Source organism: Semicossyphus pulcher, unplaced genomic scaffold, assembly GCF_022749685.1.
Source record: "Semicossyphus pulcher isolate SPU_LCO1_2020_fin unplaced genomic scaffold, fSemPul1.0.p SCAF_23, whole genome shotgun sequence".
Classification (NCBI taxonomy): domain Eukaryota; kingdom Metazoa; phylum Chordata; class Actinopteri; order Labriformes; family Labridae; genus Semicossyphus; species Semicossyphus pulcher.
Window position 1 is genome coordinate 2,516,397 of NW_027211697.1, and position 25,082 is coordinate 2,541,478.

Genomic DNA, 25,082 nt, shown 5'->3' on the forward strand with positions numbered 1-25,082 from the left:
TGTGGAAAATGAAGCACTTGACATTCAAGACTTTCCTGAGCGCTCCTCCTTGCGTAAGTGATCACTATAGCACATGCATTGAAAGATATGTTTCCACAGCTCTTATCTTCTGTTGCTGCCATGCTTGAACTGATATTAAATAGCATGTTGCTTTTGTCGTGGAATATGCATTTAATCTTTGAAGATAATGTAACTTTTCCATCTTCACATGAAGGTCACAGAGTTCTCTGCTCTTACTTGGCTGATTAGACTGAATGTATCCGGCTGAACAGGACTCCGGATATGCAGAATCTTAAATATAAGATCAGTGAGATATGCTGCGCTTTAATCATTCTGTTTTAGTCTTTCTTCCTCAGTTCTTTCACAGTGGCACAAGAAACTTATGTTCAACACTCCTACGCAATCTCCTTAAAGCTCTGCTATCTGAGCCATAGAAAGACTTTTGTTGTGATATTCAAAATATCTTTCATTACTGTTTTTCATTTTTATTGCTGATACAATCCTTGCAAAGAGAGCTGAAGTAGTGTAACGAAATATCTGCTCCCAAGCTCTTTTAACACTGAGGACTTCAGGGTTTCACTTTGAGGGCTTTGTTGCTGTATCCCCTCTTCCCCTCAGGTGCTGAGCAGGAAATTAAGGGAGGGATCTGTACACAGGAAAGCAATGATTAAGACCTGATGGCACCATACTGCATGTGCCATGTTATCTCAGGCCTGTGGATGGAGCTTAGCCATGATTGAAAGGTTTTTAGGCTGCCAGTGATAATGGCAGCATGATTTAGCATGCCATTTACTTCCTTTTTTGGGTGACTCATCAGAACCGGATTATATATTGCTATGGGGAAGCTTCATTGCAATTTATTTAGGTTATTAAAAGCTTTACAGAATGCAACATACAGAACGTGCACCAGGGAAAGCAAGAATATAAATATTGTAATAAATAGTCATAGACTATACTGCAGCATTTAGGCCTTGTAATAAAAGCAGTTCAGTAGCTAACTTGGCTTAAGTGGACTATCAAAGTAGTCAATGATGATATACATATATATATACATGAGATATTCCGAATCATCTGCTGTACTGTATTGTTCTCCATGTCAGGATTATATGCTATAAACAGTGAAGAATTTACATCTTAATCCTTAATCTTCTTTGCAAACTTCAGTCGCTTAATTAAAGACTCCATTCAACAGAATAGCACACAGGCAATTCATCATTCTAACGTACCGTATTTAACACACAGCCTCCCAAAGTGATCATCTTTGCCGCTTTATTAGAACCTTTCCCTCGTGATCGTCAGAATAGAAAACCACCTTGCAGTATAGAGCTTTAGCAGAGACAAATCAAGTGGATATCATCCAAACTCACATTCCTCTCTGTCAGAATTTCCCTTCATACAGCCTCTTCTCTCTGAGTGGATGGACAGAAACACTGAAAGGTAATTTTGCTCTTCAAATGTACTTTGGAAGATGTGCACTTGATTTGTCTAACAGGGACTCAAGCATTATATTAAGTTCAGATACGCTTTTATGTGTTTTAAAGCAAAATAAGGACTGAGGACTTTCAGGCCCAGTATGAACATGAGGAATCAATAAAGCAAGAAAAACCTGTTGCAATTGAACCACTTTCTTTACGTTTCAGATAGACTAGGAAAATTGTGACTCAGCCGTGGCAGGGGCGCAAAAAAAAATGCATGTGGGCGGCTGCATGTGGGGGGTCCTGAATTTAATTCCATCCCTGGTTAAGAGTTGTTGAATGAAGGGCTTTGCAATGCGTTTTCTCCTCTAGACCGGAAACCAAGTGGGCATTTTATCACCCAGTTCCTACACTGAAAGGGCACTCTAAAGGCCACTTCATTGAATTTTCTCCACCTGAAGTGCAGGCTACTGGTAGGGCAACATAGAAAGAGCTTCATTTTTCTCAACTGTTTGAGCATCCTGCTGGAAACTTTGTCACATTTCTCTAGTGAGATATAACTCTATATTTTCATCCCAGAGGTCTCCCAATAGAGGATCTCATCGTATTTTCTCAACAGGAAGGGCATCCTAGAGAGAACTTTATCACATTTTCTCTGATGTAAGGGAACTTCAGAGGGCACATTATTACATTTTCTGCACAGAAAGGGCACTCTAGATGGAAATGTGTCCCATTTTATAGATCTGGTCAGGATGGGTTCTGGTTAAAGTAAGGGACAAACAAAATAATTGGGAAACTGACTTAAATAGTCAGCTTTTGTCCTGATTTAAAGCTGCTATGAGGAACTTACGGTTGGTGTTGATTTTGGCGCCCCCTGTGGACAAAGCCGTACCTCTTATCCCTTTGCTGATGTTGTCCTGTATACATACTTAAGTGATGGTTTTTAACAAAAAATCTCATCTTGTTTTCTCTTCACAGTCATAATGTATCACTTAAATTTTGTCCTGGAAAATGTAAACAAAGGCAGCGTGCAGTAAACCGCTTCATCTGACACCTGCCCCCCTCCCACCAGCAGTTTCAGTCATTAAAAATAACTATATAGAAATAATCAATCTTGCCGCTGATGGTCTTGTCAGCTATTGTAGGTCATATAGAGTAAACAGAATTAATTTCAGTGTGATTCATAACTAGCGAAAAACTCCTCACAGGACCTTTAAACTTGTAAAGTGTGGCTATAGTTCTATGTATCTTAAGCCATGCTTAATGTTACAACTCATCATTTAGGTTGTGACACTGATACTGTTATATACTTATCAACTATTGCTTTTATAAATTGCACCATAATGCTCAACTGGAAGGTTTTGTGTGTTTGTGTGTGTCGGTGTGTGTGTTCCCCTCGGTGTCCCTCGCGCCCCACCTCCCTGCCGTCCGGCCAATCAGAGCAGAGAACTGCCATTCGGGCCTCGCGAACGTAGAGAAGCAAAGGCAAGAGAGCAGAGCGAGGAGACAGTGGGGGAGGGTCACGTGTGTACACACTGTGGGGCTCAGCAGCACTCCAGCAGTAGTAAAGTCTGTAACGGACGGCCCCTTTTCAGAACAAGCCTCGTCCGAAAAGTTGAAAGATGATGTCCGTGTATACCGACGTGCAGTAAAACGGTTCTTTCTTCTGTTTTTAGCCTTAATGAGCGCGCGGGGAGCCGAAGTGCGTATTTTAGGACGTGTGTTTGTCAAATGAAACGGCTGAGAAATGGCAGTGGAAATGCTACATCCAAACCCTATGCCTCCGTAGGTTAGACCAAAAGCTTTACGTTTCTGGTAAGTTTACCTCTCTTTTCTGTTATTTCGACCTGTTATTATGATGTTTTTTTCTTTGAATTGTCAGCTCACACCGGTAAAAAAGTAAAAGTGCCCCACTGAAGATGCGTAGATGCGAGTGAGTAACTTGGCTTTAGTTGTGCCAACAATAGCAGCAGAAATGGCAGAATAATGGTGAAGCCGTGACAGCTATCCACGCTTTGATCTGTGCAGTCAAGTGTGATGGAGAGACACAATGTCCGCAGTAATGGGCTGCTCTGTTTTCTTACACTCGTACAGCTGTAGGAGCTCCAGATAATGCCTTTCAAGTTAAAAGCTCCTTCAGAGGAAATGAAAAGTGCAAAGTTGCGGGAATAACAGCTCGTATCTTGTTGACATGACATCTGACATTGGGACCTAAAGCTAATGGGATGTCACAAGTCGCAAGTCTGTTAATTACGCAATATACAAGAAGTAGCCTAGATGAAGGCAGCTTGTTTACTGGAAACTTAATAATATATTCCCTAAAATCTAAGGCCATCAATGTGTTATTAGAATTTTATGTCAAGTCTTGTGATATAAAAAAAAAAACATTCATGAAATTCAAGATCATAAACAGCTTTAAAAACAACCTTTTTTTTTCTCTTAATAAATTGCTTTTCAATAACACATAATAACAAATGATTCTCTTATTTAGTCATCATAGCACCTGACCTTATTTCACATCAAGCAGGAAGTTTCTGTTTGTCAAAGTACTTCTGCTCATATAACTGTTACTGCCCGCCAAAATAAAAGCTTCTTGAGATTTAGGCTTTCAATTTTGATGTCCTGAACTTCATCCATGTGACTGAATGGGACACGGGCATGTGTGCCACAGCTTAAGGGCAGTAAGCCTGCTTTGTGCTGACCATTGAACTCTGACTTTGTTGATGCCTGCGACAGTTCAACATGTTGCCGAAAAGAGGCTGAGGAAGCAGCTGAGACGGACCGTGACCTGTGTTTGACCGGAGTCTCGTACACTAGAACTTGTTATAACGGAATATTGTTCACAACATCATCCACAACAGTTTGTACATTGTGGTTAACCAGTCACCTTGCAAGGAACCTGCTCAAAAACAAACTATTTCACCACACAAAAAAACAGCAGTGCTGTGAATCATTTCTCTGGATATTGACAATGATTTGGGGAGAATTATATAAAATGCCTCCACAGAAATGGAGCCGACGGAAAGTATTTTAATCACCTCGGAGAGCTTAGTAATTTTAATTTGCAAAATGTTATGCAGCATTAGCAAGCACCTGAAGTCAGATCTCACATTAATACTCTCAGTTAATGGGCTGCCGTCCAAGAATAACAGGCAGCTGAGAGACGGCTCGAACCAGAAAAGATTTAGAGGCTTTCTTAAATGAAACATTCACATCATAATATCGCCTAGACTTTAACATATACACTCATAATTTCAAGATTTTGTGCATTAAATGTCATGTTTGTCTTCACCTCTGAATTTGCTGCACAGTCATAACGTGTAAACATGAGTCACATAGGCTTATCTTACTTCCTTTGGTTTGTCTTGTTTCTGCTCCACTGCTCGCTGCTGCACACTGACATGAGCAGCGAGTCATGTGACATCACTCTTTCTACTTTCTGAGAAGCGCCTGTAAATTCCAGTAAGGGTATATGAGGGGTGTGGGCCCAGCATGTCACACTATTCCCATCAGCGCGCGAGATCTGGCTTCAAAACGCTGAGACGTCAAGCACGTGTGCGTCACTGTTACGAGATCATGTTTGGTGGGGCTGAAGCATGCTGAAGCAGGGCCTCTGCCCCCCTCCCCGCCCCTCTGGGAATATTTAACTTAACTACTTTTGACATGGAGCAGGGCAAGAAGTTCAGAGGGGGCTTAACCATGTCTGCGTCTGTACTCATAGTCATGCAAGAGACATCAAGGATTAACCCTCACGTTGTCCTCTTTTGACTTAAGCTTAGCCGTGTCTGTTCAGGTGTGGCACCTTTACAGTAACTTACTAAATCTAAGTATATTGACAGATACCAGAGTCAGAGACGCCTCCAATGTCACCTAAAAAGCAAGATTGGTATTCGCAAATCAGCAGCTTAAGCGCTGATTCAATACTACAATTTATTTGCACCAATATTTTTAACTGTTCCAAAACAGTGCCCTTTATAGCAAGTTGTTCTGTTATGCAACCATGGCTTTATAATGGCCGGCAACCAAGGTTTTAGAGTGGCAAAGAAGAACTGATATCAGGTCATTTATCTAGTGAACACAAACATCAACAGTGTGGTATCAGAAGTCAAAGCCCTTTTTACATTGTTGTTCCGCCACAGTGCCGTAACGAAGCTCTGCCGCTACGCCGCCATTACCTTGTTACATTAAACCAAGCAACGGCGTCATAAAGCCGCCCCGATGTGTGTGTTTTTATGTTGCGTTCAAGCATTGCGGAAGCAACCGGCGCACGCCATGTAAACAAAAAGTGCTTCACATATAGTTCTTAATGAGTTTTTTTGTTTATTTCATCATGTCATGCACAAAAAGGTGCCTACAAACAAAACAAACAAGAGCAACGACAGGATGAGAACAAAAGAGCAGTTACACCTCAAAATTAGTCAATCAATGTCAAATAACATAACTTCAGCACTTCTTAAGCACAGACTTATCTTTTACCAAATCAAACATAAAGCACCCTACTACGCTGCTGAAAAGCATTTGACACAAACTCAGCCAACTGAAATACTTGATGTGTTAAGAGGTCTGCATTTATCAGACATAGAAAACAAATCTGCAGACATTTCATCTCTGTGCGTTTTACTTAAGGATAGGGCGTAACAAAAGCATAATAATCCTGCCTTCACTTGGCAGTGTAAAAGGGGCTAACAGAAGGTTAATCAGAGGTTGCAAAATGTCAGCAATTTGGCAATATTTGACTCTGGAAAAACCCAAAAGTGAAACAACAATGTTGCACAACTGTTGCCATACTTGATAAGGAGTATAGCCCTACAGCTGTTAATTAACAATATGTAGGCCTATATTTTTTTGGATGCACTATAATCAAGCTCAGGTATTAGGAAGGAAAAAATATAATAAAGGGTCTGCATAATGGATGCAGCATCAAAACAGGGCTAGGTGACATGACCAAAAATGCCATTTGATGTCTCCTAATAATGTTGCTGTTAATATTCAGTGTATCATCCGATTATACGTGCAGCGTGTTATACCAACAGCGGATTCCTTATTGCTTAATCATGATTTATTTTTTTAGTAACAGACAAATAATGAAGTCAGTGTAGGTCAGAAGAACTAGAGCCAAATGCCCAACAAATGCAATGCCAGCTCAAAGTCCTTAAATGACAATCTGAACAAATTGAACCTTTGTGTTTATAAAGAATTGTGGCCACAACTACCAGAACCTCAAATGCCTCAGATAGATCACATGAAGTATTAACAGTCTTAAATAGTACCTGTTGTCTGTTTTTGTCGTATCTCTGACCTCCACTCAACCTCCTCACCATCCCCTCCGTCTGTAGCTTTGTCAGAATCTGAAATACACTTGAGATAAAAAGCTCCTCATTACTCTGAATTGGAACCGACACAGCTCATACAGTATGCGGCCAAAGACTGCAGCTCAGGGGTAGACTTGCTTTCACCTCTCCTGTTTGTCGCTCAGCTGAGTGGATAACAATAGATTTCATTATCATGGACTGCTGGCGAAATGTGCAGAGCTGGAGTTCTCTGACTCTGACAGCAGCAGAGTCGAAGTTGCCCACAGTGAAACTGTGCAGGCAGAGGAAAGCTAGCTGTGTTTGCTCACAGGCTTTATATGAAAACTCTGATTTTCAATATTATTTTGCACAGGAATTAGCGACTTAGCTTGTTTTGCTTCTCTGCAGAGATTTGGACGATAAGCAGAGACTAATTCTTTATTCTTGTTATATGTATTTTCTTCTCTACACTGTGCATCTGCCTTGATTAATATGGCTGATTTTATAAAGTCAGCTGTGATGTTATCATATCCCAAGATGTCAGTTTCCGCTTAGCACGCATTAAAAACAACCTTTCTGTTCTACTTAATCATTCTTCCGTTGAAACTGTTCTATAAAGGAGTAGGAAACAGGAAACAGAGTGTCAGTAAGCAGTCACCACAAAACCCATCTTTTGATAAAGCAGAGCTGTCAGTATCCTGCAGCTGTCACAGGCTGCACAGGGAGCCCATGTGGTAATGAAAGGGTGGCTGAAATGTCTGTATACTGCAGGTGCTAATGAATAGGGACAGCCAGCCACAATTAAGTGTGCTCTCTTTAATTATCACCAACTTCTCTTAAAGTCATTTTCTCCTCAAGCGATCAGAGGTTGTTAGATGTGCGAGGGGCGAGAAAAAACCTCTTTTAAATCTACATTAAAGTCCGGAATAATCTCTGTGAGAGGACCACAGCTAATTATGTACCGTTATAGTAGATGAGTCATGGAGCTGCTTGTGTGTTTACAAGAGGTCTGATCGCTGTCTGTTTTGTGTAACGTAACACTTTCTTCCTCCTGATCCTGTTCCAGTCCAGCTCTGAGCTCCAGCCTCTGCTATAGTCTCATTACAGCCAATTGGATTAGTACAGAGGAGGGACTGAGCACTGTGTGTGTGTGTGTGTCTGCGGCTTAAGGCCAAAACAGCCCCTCTGTAGTGGTGTTACGTAAGCGAACGGAAGACCGTTTCCCCTTTACTGGCATCGCCCTGAAAACAAAAACGAACTCCTGCACTTTGTTCCTCGGGATTTCACAAGGGAGGTTTCCAGAAAAATGCAATAATTCTATTGTTCTTTCTAGAGTTTGTTTTGTATTCGGGGAATCATTCCTTTTTAAAGCAGTTTTGGGACTGAAGCAAAACATGTGGAAACATCACAGACAAATCAGTTGGGAAATAAAATACAGTGCACTTGGGCGACTTCTACAACAGCTCGCAAAATTAGTTAATTATGCGAGGCAGCATGGCGCAGGCTTCATGAAAACCTGCAGCCCCATCAGGCTTCATCACAAACGTTCCCGACATGTGCACGATCATTTTCTTTGACCTTGCCCTGAACTCCAACCCCCGACTCAGTCCTCACTGACCCTCCGCCAGCGCCTGCTTCACATTTCACTCTTTATAAATCTACCCATCACCACGTGCCCGACCCCCCCCCAGCCCCCATCAGAGTGGCAGCAACCTGAACAGAAGGTGCATGTGCTTCACTCAGAGCGGTTACACCAAAGCGGTCTCTTAAGTGTCAGGCTAGGACAGTGTTTTGGCACAGGCTGCTCGACCATGTGAAGAGAGGAAAAGGGCAGCGCTGCTGCTGCATGTGACTGCGACAGAAAAACCAAACACTTGCTACAGCCACATTGTGTCCCGAACAGGAGAAATGTTGCATTTTGAGGCTGAGCCAGCAACTGAAACATATTGTGAGGCGTTCGTATTCAGGAAGTCAGATGCAGTGAAGTGAAATTAACAGTGTTACACAGTGCATAATGGCTGTGTTTTGGTGTCAAAGCCTCACTTGCCGTCACAGACACAAAAAACAAAGAGGCTGAGTTCTGCTCATGGATGAACCGACCAAAACCTTACCTACTTAATGCCAGCAACAGACAGATTGGTTAGCTGTAGGTTTATGCATTATTACTACTTCAATAATATAAATCAATGTGATAATATGGGACTTCTTTGCTCCTTAATCTGTCGGTATCTTTCTGTTTCAGTCAGGCAAAAGTAAAAAAAAAAACACAGACATGCTCATAAAATACTTACTTATATAAAAAATGTCTGCATTTGGTTTTAGCAATTTTGTCATCACTTCAATTGGAGCGCCACGTTTACTTTAGCCTTGTGGGCTGAAGTTGAGTTACTTATCACCTACCATTTCTTACGCTGTTCAAATGTATGTTTAACAGTAACTTTCTGAAACGAAAGCTCGCATCTCCTTATTCCTGTCGGCACACACAACCTCACAGCGTGTGTGCGCTGCAGGTGTAGCCGCTACAAGTAAACACTCCGGGGCACGTCTGCTCCGTGAACGGTTCGTTTGTACAGTCACAGAGTTAAGCAGCACCGGGACGAGGTGCCGTTGATAACAGGGACACACTCATTTATAGCCACCTGGCGTAACGGAGCGTCTGCCCCCATCATGTGGGCGGCTGTGGCTCAGTGGTAGAGTCGGTCGTCTTTCAAACGGAAGGTCGGAGGTTCAATCCCCAGCTCCCTCAGGCTACATGTCGAAGCAAGACACTGAACCAAATTGCTCCCGGTGGCATAGCCAACGGGTATGAATGTGATATCTGATTGACAGTTGGGTACTTTAAGTAGCAGCCTCTGCCATCAGTGTGTGAATGGGTGAATGTGATATGTAGTGTAAAAGCAGCTTTGAGTGGTCGCAAAGACTAGAAAACCGCTGTATAAGTACAGTCCATTTACCATTTACCATCATCCCGCCAACATTATCTGTGACGACAGCAGCGTTGCGTGCTTGTTTGAAGTTTACAGACAGTTCAAGCACAGTTTCTGCAGCTCAGCGGTCAGTTCTCTGTTAAAGAGCTGCAATAAGGGATATTAGCTAGACGTTTTTTTGCAGACCAGTCATGGAAAACGAGAAACTGGCGAGTTTTCGATTTGCACCAGGCAACAATAAAGTAGCGGCTTGACGTGTTTCATTTAATTTGCTTACTATCGCACGTCCTGCGATGTGACTATTGCACATGCGCACATCGTAATACAGTATTCTAAACTTTATTTTTCTTGCAAAGTAAAAAAAAACACTGAATTTTTGTTGTTAACATATCCTTGTTCTTATTATTAATAATAAGTGACAATAATTGCTTACAATTATGACATATATTATCACTGCAGTAACTGACTTCTTCCTCCCTCTCTCATCCTGCAGTGGACCTATTGAGCGACAGACCCGTGTCAGAGCCCAGCGATGTGGATCTGCATGGTTTACAATGAGACGGACAGCAGCGTGGACTTCCGGCTCTGCCAGGACTACGGCCTCATCCTGTCGATCTTCTCCCTCATCTACCTCCTGGTGTGCTTCCCGTTGGGGCTGTGCTACAACGCTCTGCTGGTTGTGGTCAACCTCTCCAACAAGGTGTCCATGACCATGCCGGATGTTTATTTCGTCAACATGGCCATCGCCGGACTCGTGCTCAACGTGGTCGCACCTGTGGAGCTGCTGAGCTCCACTTTCACCCGCTGGCACGCGTGGGAGTACAACAACGAGGTCTACATCACCCTGCTCATCCTCTTCAACATCTCCTCCCTGGTCATCATGTATTCCACCACGCTGCTCAGTCTGGACTACTACATAGAGCGGGCGCTGCCTCGAACATACATGTCCAGTGTGTATAACACCAAACATGTGTGTGGGTTCATCTGGGGCGGGGCCGTGCTCACAAGCTTCTCTTCGCTGCTCTTCTACGTGTGCAACCACATCTCCACTAAGATGGTCGAGTGCTCAAAAATGCAGAACAAGGAGGCGGCAGACGCCATCATGATGTTCATCGGCTACGTGGTTCCAGCTGTGGCCGTTCTTTATGCTTTTGTGCTCATTCTGCGCATTAGGAAGGAGTCCACACCTCTGGATCAGGACTCCGCCCGCTTAGACCCTTCTATCCACAGACTGCTGCTAGCCTCAGTGTGTGTGCAGTTTGTACTGTGGACCCCCTATTACATGACCCTGCTGGTACACACTGTAGCCGGTGCACCGGGGTATATTAGCAACGCACATTACCTACCTACCTATTATTTCTTGAGATGCGTGTCTAAGCTGCTGGCTTTCTCCAGCAGCTTCGCGATGCCTCTTATGTACAGGCAGATGAACAAAAACTTCTCCAACAAGCTTCAACGGCTGCTCAGGAGGCTGCACTGCAGAGACCAGTCCTGCTCTCATGAACGCTCAACAGTGCAGCAAGTGGTGACGTGAGAACCACTCATGGGGGATAACAGACGCCCCTCCCACTCCCCCTTCTCCAACCTCTTGGCCTAGCCGGCACTTATCTCCCCCCCTGTAGAGCCAGTATCCGACTGGGCTCCCTCGATGCTCTGGACTGTGTTAAGAGCGACGTAGCTGACTGTGGAATTTCCTGTCACCTTCCAGATCTTGATCTGATCTTTCCAGCTCTGCAGCGAGAGGACAAATCAAGCAAAAAACCACTAAGTGCTGTTATTTTTTTGTCCCTAACTGAAGCTCTCCACTAAGACTCTTGGGCTTCTAGTTTGAGTGTGGTAAATTGGCACAATCAGCAGATAACTACCGAGCTCAGTGTTTCACACAGACATTTAATGAAATATCCTGTTAGCGAGGGACTCCCAGGCATTAAACTCTTGCAGTGTGTGCAGCTTCCCTGATGTGTAATGAATATTCTGCTGACAGTGTGCAACTTTGACTAATGCTTGACAGCCTACATTTCACTGTAGAGTATCAATATGCTGCTAAACACAATTAAAGTCCAAAAAAAATAATCATTTACAAATGATGCATGATGTTTTCACCTAACACACACGCAGAATCAGTAAGCTTAAACCTTAAAAAAAGCCATGTTGTTTCTGAAGTGGAAACTAAACCCCTGCGTTGACGGATGGTGGCTTGTGTATCAAAAACCCACAACTGTAATGGAAATGCATTATCTGTCAAAGCTGCAAACCAACATGCCAGAGAACGTCATGTTTTCTGCCCTCAAACCAGAGGCCCTGATCACTTGATGCTAAGACAGCTCTACATTCATAGAGCTGAATTTTCCTTTTCCTTTAATGTGTTAGGGGGTGATTCTTGCAGAAATTGTAGCTTAATTTCAAGCTATTTTCCTTCTTGATACCAGTGCTGCCCTGTGGCTAGATGTACATACTGGTACACAGAGATGTTGTCATTTCACTTTGATTAACTCACAAGCATTAAGAGATTATTCTTGCATATTTTATAAGCTCTACAACAGATATCAGAATGCATTGTCAGTCATACCACTTAAAGTAACACAGAACTAAAGGAATCTCTTCTGTAAAGCTTGTTTTCAGGGTTCAGACATAACCAGTATACCTCTTGTGATCTCGCATCACATCACCAGTTGACCGTAAGCAAAACAACAAATTAAAAAGCAACTCATTCATTTGACTAGAGAGCCTCAGCCCAGTGTGAGATTCATGAAGCTGTGGCCTCGGCTCCGGATTCATGCATGTAGAGCCTCAACACGGGGTCAGTGAAGTCCCCTCGGGGTCGCAGAGACGGCCCAGAGGAGGTGGCATGTACATTCCTTGAATTGTACGAGCACTCATGAGTCGTTTGGATGTTTTGTTCGTTGGAAATATGAAGCCTGAATGGGTCACTCTAGAGGCAAAAAACTGCCCTTGACGGCCTTTTAGTGGAACAGAGTCACAGTGATGAACCCGTGTTGTTTTTGCATGAGGTCTATTGCTTCAGTGCATCTGTTTAGTTCCATATTTGCTGCCTGACTGACAAGGCCAGTTTATAAATCATCCTGTGAGCAGATACACCAGCGGGGTGGGGCATTCACTTGAAGAGAAATTTAGGCTGGGCACGTGTTATAAATGATAGTAACTTATCTTTGTAGACTGTTTTAATTCCACCTTCATATAAGCAGCTGTATATTAGACCTGCTTTAGTGTGCTTTACATTCACTGTTAATTTTGAAGGATTACCAGATGTGCTCATTTCATGATTTCCGTGTAAAAATGAAGTTATTGTTTAGTTTAAAACATATCACACATTCACAAAAATCTCATGACTAGTTTGTCTTTGATTGCAGTATGGAACACGCTGTATAGCCCCACCCTGGTCATGTGTATCTACAATCAATCATTGAGATGTACTGTTTGTTTTTAACTGAGGCTGAGTGTTTACATTATGTGCTACAGTATGTGCTGCCCCACAAACAAGCTTGTAAGTGACACAGTTAATCATTGTTTGAACTCCGTTCAAAGTCCTAGTTCCGTTTAGGATTGATAGGTAGGCCAACAGTAGTGCATGGTCATGTGACAAGTGGTTTGAATCAAAGCTTGGGACAAAGTGATGGATGGATTTAAGAAACAATCAGCTCCCTTCATGCTGTGAGAGTTTTGGAGAATAGCCTAGTAATACCCCTTTCCCACCAAAATTAGCACGTTGACGCAGGTTTTTCAGACCTGGGAAGACCTGCTAATACATGCCGATGTTCTCATTTCCCATTGAGCAAAAAAGTCGGGTGTTAGCGGGTTTTTTGACGAGTGGGAAAGTGGCTTAAGAGTTATTACCATCCAAATTTGGTTGCAGTTACACGAAAAACAAAGGCCTCGGTTCTCCTTAGCTCAAACTCAAACTTTTCAGCAAACTTCTCTGAAATTTACTTAGTTTAAAAAATCTTTCTATTTAAGACACAGGACCTTAAAACAAATTATTTGGTCGGGTTCATTATGAACAATCACCACAAACTGTACGTGGGGAATCATGTTTGATGAACTTGGGCTCACATCACACCAAACTCAGATTTCTGCTCCGGTCTGAGTTTGGTTTATTATTTCAGAGGGCGCACAATCTCACATCAGTGAAAGGACATTTGGTTTAACAATCTGCTGAAACAGACCTTCAATGTTCTCATGTGTCAAATGTATGCAGAAGCATTTTAGCTATTTAAACAGCAAAACCTCAACAGTCCGGTTAAATCCACTTTCAGATGTGACGCTGTTGTGACTGTGTATGCAAGTGTATATGTATAATACAAAATAATGTGTATATATTGTATGTGAGAGATTTACAGGGAGAAACCATGCTCTTTCAAAAGTACAGTATTATTTTCTGAGAGATATATTTAGATTCTGTAAGTAATCTACTCTACTGTCATCTGAGTCAAAGACTGATTAAACAATAAACTAACATGGATATTACCACTTCTGCGTATCTCACTGGAGTTGGATGATATGATGGAAAATATGGTGGAACATCTGCTGTGCATTTGGTGTAATTCCTTTTTACTATTTCTATAAAGTTAAAAATATTATTTTAACTTCACTTTTCATCTTCTGTGGACACAAAAGTATTGATAATTGTAGCTTTTCAACCCTCCAACCCTGTGACCGGGCCAAGCTGACGGACAGGTGGTGGAGGTTCTTCCCTCCCTCCGACCTGCAGTGACAGTGGGAGTCAGGAAGGATGCCGCCACTCTCCTCCTGCTCGCCGCACTGCTAACAACAGATTGCTTGTGGCGAGACCCTTCAACCACGCCACTCAGACTGGGGAAAATAGCGACATTCCCGGCATTCTGGGAATTGTTTTGTCTTCCGTGGGTCTGACAGTCCAATACTGCTGCCATTCTCTAAGAAAACAATGTTGTGTAGGCTATATCTGATAACAATTCACACACTGAGAGCTGTGTTACTGCCTTCAAGTAGGAGCTTGTACTCGGAGCTTGAGATGATGAAGTGTTGGATAACAGGAAATCTAACTTTCTAATTAGATGCATTGCAATTACAGCTCCATAGATCGAGGTATGGTGCCATGTTGCAGGGAGACGCATGTGATGTCACTAGCACATTGTTTTTTATTTAAAGTCAGACAGTAACAACAATGGAGTGCACAATAGTAGATTTTTTTTTTTTCACAAAATCTAGAGACAAATTTAAAAAGGGTCCAACACTTGAGGACTTGAGCTAGGGGGAGGACTTGAATTATAAGTAGTACATCTGGAAATTATATGATAATGGATTGGATTGAACATGGTCGTCATTCCTCCTCTGAGGACTCTCATGGGACTTAACTTACTTAATTCTCCTAGCTAAAGCAAACAGCACAATTCGTCACTCAGTAGATATAATTAGTGGCATATAGCTAGACAGATAGATTGATAGACAGACAGATAGATAGATTAAATTATCCTTCAAAATGTTAACTGTCTTGTCCTGCTGGGTGTGCTTATTATAAAGCAAATGTATAACATTTTGAGAAAGATGGACACCACTCTCTTTACTGTGAGGTAAATTAAGCTAGTTCAGCTAACGACCCAAATTCTTCATTAGCCAACGTTAGCTCTTAAGCTAGAAACAGATATAGCTAGCCTTTCATCCAACAGTAACCAAATTGGTTTAACTTATCAACGCCCATAAAGCTAGGTAAGTAACACTTTCAATATCATATTTTTTATTGTAAAAAATATCAAATTAATAACAACAAATTACTATTACTTAGCTGGGAGCAGTTTGCCAAGTAGCTAGCAAAAACTCAAGAGCCAGAGCTAGCTGTTTCCAGTCTTTTGGCTAAGTTTAGCTGACTGGTTGTAGAATAATACTTAAACAGATATGAGTGGTATTAATATTTTTATCGATTAAGATTAAGATATGGATTCCTAAATCTTAACAATTAAAGATCATTTGTTTAAACTAACAAAGATAAAGCTGTATTCAGTCAAAATGAACTGTGTTAAACAACAGGTTTTGTATTGTTTTCCTCAGGTTCACTCAATCAAACTTGACAAGGAAATGCTTTTAACTGTAAAAGTCTGTGTGTCTGATAACGCTGACCCAGCTTCTAACATGCTACATTAGTCCTAATGTTGTTTTTCTCCTTTAGAGGTTCAGCCAGACCAAAAGTATTCGGGTCAACTTCAGTCAAATGTAGTACAACACACATCAGACCACCTATGTAGCCAGAACATTTGGCGTGTGGTTTTAAATGTTTCAACTGGCTCTCACCCAGATTTCACACAAACCCCAAGACCGCAGTTGTTTTTCTAAATGTGGGTCAAGTTAGGCAGCAGAATGTAAAGACGTGAACGAGACGAGACAGGTTACAGTTTGTATTTTCCAAATCAGTCTCACGCTGCGATCCAGAGTGTCAGAAAGAGGGCAGCAGTGGAATAAAATCCTGACTTCTTGCACCAACAATCAGGACCAATAAAAGTGTCAGAACCCGAGAAACTGAATAATATTTATGTTACAAAACTGATAATGTGAAAGAAATCAAACAATACTTTGGGGAGTGAACAGGGAAAGTGAAAGATGATATAATGAGGTCAAATAGAGGAGACAACCTGCTGTAAAGCCAAGATAGTTCACACTAAAACTGATGGATGTCCTGTATCAACAACACACTCCTACAGAACAGAGCTCAGACTGCAGGAAGGAGCCCTCATCTCTGACCCACCACATCACCTCAGCTCTGGGGGAGGACAAGTGGACCAGGGCAGATGCTTTCGAAACATTCCACCCTTCCTCCGCTGCCAATCCTGTTCTTTGCTTTCCTTCCTCAGAAATGGGAGCGGAGAATCAAAAAAAAAAAATCACTAACAATGAAATCCCAGCATCAGCTAAATATCAAACATGGCCCTGGAAGCGGTGCAGAGGAGCTGGACCGTGCAGGATGTTCCACTCAGAGGCTGTGGTTGTGGCTGTGGGAGATGTCGGATGGAGCCAGCAGCACATCAGACTGGTAAGTGGAGGCAGATGAGGGTGTTGTACCCTCCCTCATTGTAGACCTCCCACTTTCACTCCCCCAACCACAAGCAGTTAAACCCCCACAACTTCCCATTAACAGCACTGGCAATGTTGTCTGCGTCATTAGATGTCATTTGATGTGAGTATTGTTTTTGTTTGTTTGTTTTATGGTCTCCCTCATCGTCGTGCAAGAAAACAAAAAGTTTTATGATACTATTTTTACTACACTTCTGGTAGGATTTCATACGTATAATTGATAGGGACAATCTAATAATTGCTTTGTTTTTTTTTTACCTTATTATTCAATTAACCCTTTAGCCTCTTAAAAGATGAATGTAAAATTCAACATGATGCTCTCACCTGTTATTGAATTTCAGCCTGTAAAATCACTTTTATAAACTGTCTGCATCATAACCACTTCAGTCTCCTTTGTAATCAGACTGGAGTTTCTGCACCTTGCCAAACATGATCCACTGTTTGTGCTAGTGGGCCACCCAGTGGACAAAAAGAGAAAGTGCACCCTCTCCCTTCCAATCCTGTACAATAGGGTGAAATTCTAATACTCTATTTAAAAGGGTAATAAATATAAAAGACATATATATAATATAATAACATAGAATATATAACAAAATAAAAGAAGCACTGCCAAAAAATTTAAATATAAAACAAAAAAAGTACATGTAGAGCTAAATATATACAAATATAAAGATCTACATATACTCTCTCACAACCATCAGCAAAATAATCCAGTTGGACGGATCCCACAAAGGCCGTAATTGAGACACAATATGTAAATTCACAGAAATAAAAAAAAAGACAAAACAAAGACAATTCTACGAGGTAGGAGATGACATGCCCGCTTTTTCAGCCATGTAACAAACAAAAGACATTAAACAGAAAAAACAAGGGCTATCATTGCAAATTACACATAAATCCAATAATTGGAAGTACATTTTCCACATGAGGTTTTTTGTTTACATAACCATAAATTACTTTGCTTACCTTGCTTTGTCCTGAGAAATCCAAGAATCAGTCAATCTTACAACTCCTTTGTTGTGTGTCATTGTGACATATTTGGCCATAACGTGTACGTCTTCTGTCCACTTTCACTAAAGTTGAAACAAATATAATCAATTTAACATGCTCTGCTTGGCTGCTGCCTTTAAGTAATACTCATTTAATTAAAGGGGTCATATCTTTTAAATAGATATTCTCATATTTTGCATGGCTTTCACACTTTTGGGTTCACAGTGAAAAAGTGCAAACTGCATAATTCCGTGTTTTTCCAGAATTACATTTTTAAAAGGTCGCCTCTGAAATGGGCCGTTCAGAACAGCTGCAGGTTTCTACGTAGCATCTTGCTTTCAACCAATCATCATTCACCTCAGGCTGCCTTCTCGCACCAGCTTGTAGTCAAGTCGTTGTCAAGATTACAACTTACCATGCCGATACCTCCTAGCGATTCTGGCTCGTACACATAAGGCCGAAATACCCGATCCTAGAGGAGCCATGTTTTCTACAACTTTGGAGTGACGTGGGATCGCACACGTGGGGGAGGGGCTACGCAGTCCCTCCAAATACTGTCAGCCAATCGTGGCTAAGGTCTGACCTTTGAATGGTAAAACGGCTTGCTCGTCTCAAGAGGAAGGAGAGGCTCTGAAAAAAAAAAAATTAAAATGTGTATACAATTTTTAAAACGAAGCAACCAAAGTGCTTCAACAATATGCCTCCTCTCCTCTTCGCTCCTCTCTTCGATAGTCTCCAGCTCCTTTCCACTACACTGACCTTTACATCCCCTCTTTCCCCTTATCTGTGTGAAGTCATGCGAACTGGATAACTGAGATTTCAGGTAGCTGAGAGGAAAAATTGCTCAAATCTGGCCCGCTGTATGACCTCTTAGACTTTCTGCTCTCTTCTTTCTTCATCCCAGCTGCCGTATCGACCCTCTCACAGCTAAAACCCCTTCTTCTAACCCACAGACACCGTCCTCTGATGCTCTCTCTCCTGTCTAACCCCAAGTTGTTTGTGCCAGCAGGGCTACCAGCTGCTATATTGACCCTGTCCGCTCCTTCAGACCGTCACTGCTGCTCTGCTGCAACATTTCCTGGAAACCAAAATCATCTTTCCAAGCGACGAGACAGTGTGCCACCTGCACTGAAACCAGCAAGAGGTGCTTCAATTCTCCGAGATAATCTGTAAACTATGAGTCATCAGATGCAGATTAGTGTATACAATCTTGTGTTTCCACCTTTCCTGGACTTCCTGTGGAATACTTCTGCAGCAAACCCTCTCTAAAGAGTTTGTCTGGCTGCAATTTTTCCTTCCATGCAGTAGACAACAAAAACATTGATTCGTTAATCCAAGAAAACATTTTAAAGGAAGCTAATTGGGCTGATTGCTCCATGTTTCCTTATTGCCACAACATTACAGCCAATATTTGACTTGGAAACATTTCAACATCTGATTCTGCAATCTGTAAATCCTACATTTTCCCACCATATCTAAGCTTGAGGCATGTGCACAGAGAATGCTGTGACCTGGCCTGTCTAAAAAACTCTCTGCTTGTCTCGCATCCAAAGCCCTCGAGCTGGTGAGCGGCGCTGCCAAAGGAGCTGCAACCCCAAACCTCCAGGCAGGGATCCAGACTGGGCCCTGACTTCTCTCTCCCCTCCGGCTGTCTGCGGATGAAGTGACCTTTCCACTTTCTGAGGATCTCACAGTCACAGGCTGTCATTTGGAGGCAAACGGGAAACTGTTGTTGACATTTTACTCCTCTGCTATCCTTGAAACCTTTTAGTGATTTTATCCAGTATAATACAAGGATTCCAACCAAACACAAGCTTGATTTTGCAGCTGCATAGGCCTTTGAAACCAATAGTTTATGCAGGTCATTTATATCAATATAAGCCTATATTGTAGCAGATTGTTATTGTATGTCTGTGCCTATTAATGCATCCAACTAGACACTATTTTCAATTACCACATCAGATAGTTCTCCACATACACAGCTTGGACACATAGATTAGTTAAAATCATATTAATGTTGTATTAATACCTCTTGTACAGGCGCAGAGAGTCTGTTCTGTTTCCCCCTGATTGAGACTGAAGGCTCACAGAGCTTCCTATTAGAATGTAATTCAGTGTTAACAATGAACATTACGCAAGCATTTGTTTTGTATGGGGACTAATAATCAGTTGGAAAACTATCTAACAAATAAATTGGAAACTAAGAAATGTCATTTGCAGACTGTTTTCAAGGCCCTTCAGAATAAAAGCGAGATAATCCTGGTAAACAAATACTGCAAAAAAAAGTGCTTTCCATAACAGCACAACCTGGCAAACTCTGCGCTGTCCAAACTTTCCTTTGTGTTAAAAATCAGCTCCCACCCTGGATCTTCGCAGACGCTCGGCGGGCACCTGGAATCACAAACTGGGTGCAAAATAAAAGGGGCAGAGAACGTGATGAAGCATGGTGACAAACCGTGGGTGACAGATCATCCCTTGCCTTCCCTGTCTCTCCCGCCCTCCTCTCCTCTGCAGACAAGGGTTGGGCCAAACAGCAGGTGGTGCAGAAGAGAAGCCCCGGACATGGGATTTACAAATCTGTGTGTCTCTGACTTCTGCGCCGGACGAGCATGGAGGAGAAGCAACGGCACAATTTTAGAAGTAAGTGCTGCTTTTTCTTCCTACTTCTGTTTGTTGGTTGTGGAAAAGTGCTTTTTGTGCTTTTTTGCATATTTAAAGTCGTGTGTTCAAAGCAACACATTATGAGTGATACTCTTAACTTCAATTCTTAATATACGCTTCGTATAGTTTGTAACCCTTACGTTGTGTGTATCCACTTGCATAATGACTTGTTTACTGTGTCATCATCTTGATCTTGACACCACCTCAGGTCACAATACGCATGCTTGAAAATGAGTTGTTGCAAAAGCATACCTTTATAAATGACTCTGTTTTTCTATTACAGGTATAACTGATTATTTATTCGATGATGCAGTATAACTTTGCCAGTCATGCTGCTAGTTCAGATTGATGCAGACCGGTGTGTGCTTTAAAAAAAGGATAAAGAAACTGTAACAGAAGATTTCAAGCCATTACGTGCAGTTATGTGATTTTGTTTGCATATGCCAACTTCTGTATTTGTGTAATTACTGCTGGGAAGATTATTGCTAATAATAATGCAGACAATTTCCCCTGGCTGAAATCAAACCCTCGGGGCTGTTGATGTTTGCTGAAGTTCATGTTAGCCAAACAGATCGCAGTCTTTCCATCTTTAGGGAAAATCTGAGATTTGTGGTCTGAAGAGGATGCGGACTGAAGCGTTCAAAACACTGATGTTCACACAGTGTTTGTTAAATGTTAATGAAAAATATGTTTTTGTCTCAGCGATTAATAATCATCGAGTCGGGACAGGTCCTGGGCGTGAGCTTGGATTGGCTGAGGAGGAGGATTTCAATGCATATGTTTAAGTCTGAAGCTTGAATGTTAATGTGCTTTCTTTGCCATCCTTTTCAGACCCCTTCATCTTCTTTCACCTAAAACTGCCCTTTACACACTTTATCTAAATATTTGTAAGTGTTTATGCTCTAAGTAAATATCGTGCAATACCTCCTTTTTATTTTGAATTAACTGCACACAAGTTTGCGTGTTTTTTCAAGTCTTTGCACCTAATCCTCTTTCTTTCCTCTCCGCAGCTCAGGTGTCACAGCAATAGCGTCCCTGTCCGAGGTTCGCTGAATAAATATGCACGTGGACTTGGAGAGACAAAGCAGCACTCAAAACAGATGAGCAGAAAAAAGTTCCAACCTCTAATCCCGGGACCACAGCTCGGATGGTCTGGATGATGTGAGGCATCGTGTTACGACGGATTGGAAGACATGGAGGCGCTTTTCTTTCGCGTCTGGAATCTATTTGTAGACGAGCCCTGATATCAACATGGGGTCAAACAATCCAGCATAGATGATTCCCCCTTTAAAGAGACACAAGTGGGAACTAACAGGGTCTAATGATGTAGCTGCTACAGGTGACGTACATGTGGCCTTTGATTCAAGACAGTCCAACCACAGTCAGTATGGAAGTGCAGACAACCTCTGTAGTCTGGATATATGTTAACAGCACAGAACTGAACACTTCGTATGACAACACAACGGATTTGACTGAAAACTCAAATACCAACTCTTACATAATCGGTCTCTTCCTGTCCTGCCTTTACACCATCCTCCTCTTCCCTATTGGATTTATTGGAAACATCTTAATCCTGGTGGTGAACCTGAACCACAGAGAGAAGATGACCATCCCTGACCTTTATTTTGTTAACCTTGCCGTGGCCGACCTCATCCTGGTGGCGGACTCCCTCATCGAGGTCTTCAATCTAAACGAGAAGTATTACGACTACGCCGTTCTCTGCACCTTCATGTCCCTTTTCCTGCAGGTCAACATGTACAGCAGCATCTTCTTCCTCACCTGGATGAGCTTCGACCGATACGTCGCCTTGGCTAACTCTATAAGCAGCAGCCCGTTGAGGACTATGCAGCACGCCAAGCTAAGCTGCGGCCTCATCTGGATGGCGTCCATCCTGGCCACTCTTCTACCCTTCACCATTGTGCAGACGCAGCACAGAGGTGAGGTGCACTTCTGCTTCGCCAACGTCTTTGAGATCCAATGGTTGGAGGTAACCATCGGCTTTTTGGTGCCCTTCTCCATCATCGGTCTGTGCTACTCTTTAATCGGGCGCATCCTCTTGAGGGCCCAGAAGCACCGTGGACTGTGGCCACGGCGGCAGAAAGCCCTGCGCATGATCGTGGTGGTGGTTCTGGTGTTCTTCATCTGCTGGCTGCCGGAGAACGTCTTCATCAGCATTCAGCTGCTGCAGGGCACGGCCGACCCGTCGAGGAGGACTGCTACGACACTGTGGCACGACTACCCGCTCACAGGCCACATTGTTAACCTGGCAGCCTTCTCCAACAGCTGCCTCAACCCCATTATCTACAGCTTTCTGGGAGAAACCTTCAGGGACAAGCTGCGGCTCTTCATTAAGCAGAAGGCCAGCTGGTCAGTGGTGAACCGCTTCTGCCACCACGGCCTCGATTTACACCTCTCGGTCAGGAACAACGTGTCAGAGGTGTGACTGTTATGAAGCTGAGTGCACAAAATATGCTCAAAAAGGGATATATCATCCAGCATGAAATATGACCTTAGCTTTCCTCTACTATCATTTAGCTTTGTCTCATCGTTGTGCCTTAGTTCACATGCTCACTGCCTGAACAAAAACACAAAAGCCCCAAAAATGTACACGAAAGACCGACATGAAGGACTCAATGTGTATCTCTAAGTAGACAACAATGCACATACAGTACTTAAAGCTATTTTATGTTCTACATGTTGGATTGATTTCTTTAAGTGTGTTTTGTGTTTTAATACTTTAAAAAGTTAACCATGTGTCAGGTATGATAAAAGCAATTTAAATGCTAGCAAGGAGCTAAATGTTAGCATACAGACTAACTTGATTGTTAGACAATCATGAAACATTCAGACACATTTTAGCTGCAAAAAAAGGGTGATTGAGTTCAGGACCACATGCACTTTTGCCGATATAATGTTGAAAGAATAACCTGCTTTTATTAAGAGACAACACATAGAGACAACATGCTGTCACCTGAGACGTATTAACGCACCATGACTTACCAACAGTAACTTTCTACTGTCCCTGTCTAGGTTATTGTACTGGCCCTCTTGTTCTAAGCATTTCAGCTAACATTGATTTTCCTGGAGAATGTAAATTCATGTACACAAAAATTGTTTTATTTTTCGAAATAAAGAAAACGTCCTACTTCTCGAGGAATATAATGCAAAAGTCTACGGACAGGAAATGTGTTTTTTTACATTTCAAAAGACCTAACAACATTTAAAGATTCAATCTCGAAGATTTCAGTTTTATTCTCTTTGGCGCCTCTACTGGCGAGAAACGGTAATTGCGGGAGTACACTTCCCAAATTTATTTTTAGACTGTTTGCCTTCATCTGAGCGTCAAATTTGTTTCTTTTTCTCTGGATTTTCACTTATTTTTGAAGTTGTATCTGTAGTCATCGACCTTTTCTTTGTTTGTTCAGCCATTGTAGATTACTGTTTACTCGCAACGCTTGCAGAGACCGGAAAAGCAGCTGCTTACGACTTACAACCACTGCTGGGTGATGGAAAATGCGTCAGTAACTGGGCGCCGCTTGTGATTTTTCTGACAGCCAGTCCATAATAATACTATATACTGCAAATGCAAAGGCTTTCATCAGTGGGCCATAGGCTCAATCACTATTGTGTTACCTCATTCGGCAATAGGTAGTGATTTAACAGACATTTATTTACATGAAAATCTTCGAGATTATACCTTTAAAGCTCCTGTGAGGAACTTTTGGTTTGTGTTGATTTTGGCGCCCCCTGTGGACAAAGCCGTACCTCTTATCTCTGCTGATTTTGTCCTGTACATGCTAAAGTGGTGGTTTTTAACAGAAAAAAACTCATCTCATATGTATCACTCACTTTAAATTTTTGCCCTGGGGAATGTAAACAAGGGCAGCGTGCCATTAACCACTTCGTCTGACACCTCCAGCAGTTTCAGGCATTTAAAATAACTATTTAGAAATAATCAATCTTGTCACTTATGGTCTGGTTTGCTTTTGTAGCTCATATAGAGTTATCAGAATGAATTTCAGTCCATTTTATAACCAGTGAAAAACTCCTCACAGGAGCTTTAAAATAATCCTAGATTCAACTGCAAGTAATTTAAGGAATAAATAACGAGTAATGTAGCTGCTCATTTCATCTCCTATTGATTAAACTGAATAATTTGGTCAGAATGTTGCGATGACTTGAGGTGAGTTGAGAAACTAACAGAGTAAACAGGCAGGTGTTATTTTAGCAGGGCTGAAAGTGGATGACCACATCCTTTAATGTTGGCATTGGCAACATGGCACTGATGCAAAATGTATTCTTACTCATCTTTAACATTATACGACAAACAGCTACGGCTGTTTAGATGTAAGTAATGGGCCTGTGACAAGCATTAATCATTTTAAACATGCTTCATCTGCTTAACTTTTTTTCTGTCTACTGACTCATTCAACTTTTTTTATTCAGTTAACACAAATGCTCAAATCAAACATACAATTCCAGACAACTAACAATTAAAAAAAATCTAATTTTGTCACACATTAACACATTCATCAGAGGTTAATGTGATGCAGATTACCAGGATACACATGTGCCAGGTCAACATTTGAATGTGTATCCCATCAGAGGCTCCACAGCAGGGTTAATAACCTGCCATTAAGTTTTACAGCCTCTAATTGTGAGTTTATCTGTCCGAGCAAACATTATAAAATATGTTCTTGTACCTACTTGCACTGGTTTCTTAAATTCTAAAGTCC

The 25,082-nt window shown here is 41.9% G+C and overlaps 2 protein-coding genes across 2 annotated transcripts; both read left to right on the top strand.

Annotated features, from left to right (window-relative positions):
- Positions 1–3,015: 3,015 nt before the first annotated feature.
- gpr146 (G protein-coupled receptor 146) lies at positions 3,016–11,706 on the top strand. Its single transcript, XM_069674359.1, has 2 exons — positions 3,016–3,230; positions 10,127–11,706. The coding sequence occupies exon 2, from the start codon at positions 10,166–10,168 to the stop codon at positions 11,165–11,167; it is 1,002 nt and encodes a 333-aa protein (XP_069530460.1). The 5' UTR covers positions 3,016–3,230; positions 10,127–10,165; the 3' UTR covers positions 11,168–11,706.
- Positions 11,707–21,694: 9,988 nt separating this feature from the next.
- gper1 (G protein-coupled estrogen receptor 1) lies at positions 21,695–22,789 on the top strand. The gene has a single exon (XM_069674119.1). It carries the CDS (start codon positions 21,695–21,697, stop codon positions 22,787–22,789), a length of 1,095 nt encoding a protein of 364 aa, XP_069530220.1.
- Positions 22,790–25,082: the final 2,293 nt, after the last annotated feature.

Coding starts and splice junctions, on each gene's coding strand:
- gpr146 (XM_069674359.1), top strand. CDS start 10,166: ATGTGGATCTGCATGGTTTACAATGAGACGGACAGCAGCGTGGACTTC.
- gper1 (XM_069674119.1), top strand. CDS start 21,695: ATGTGGCCTTTGATTCAAGACAGTCCAACCACAGTCAGTATGGAAGTG.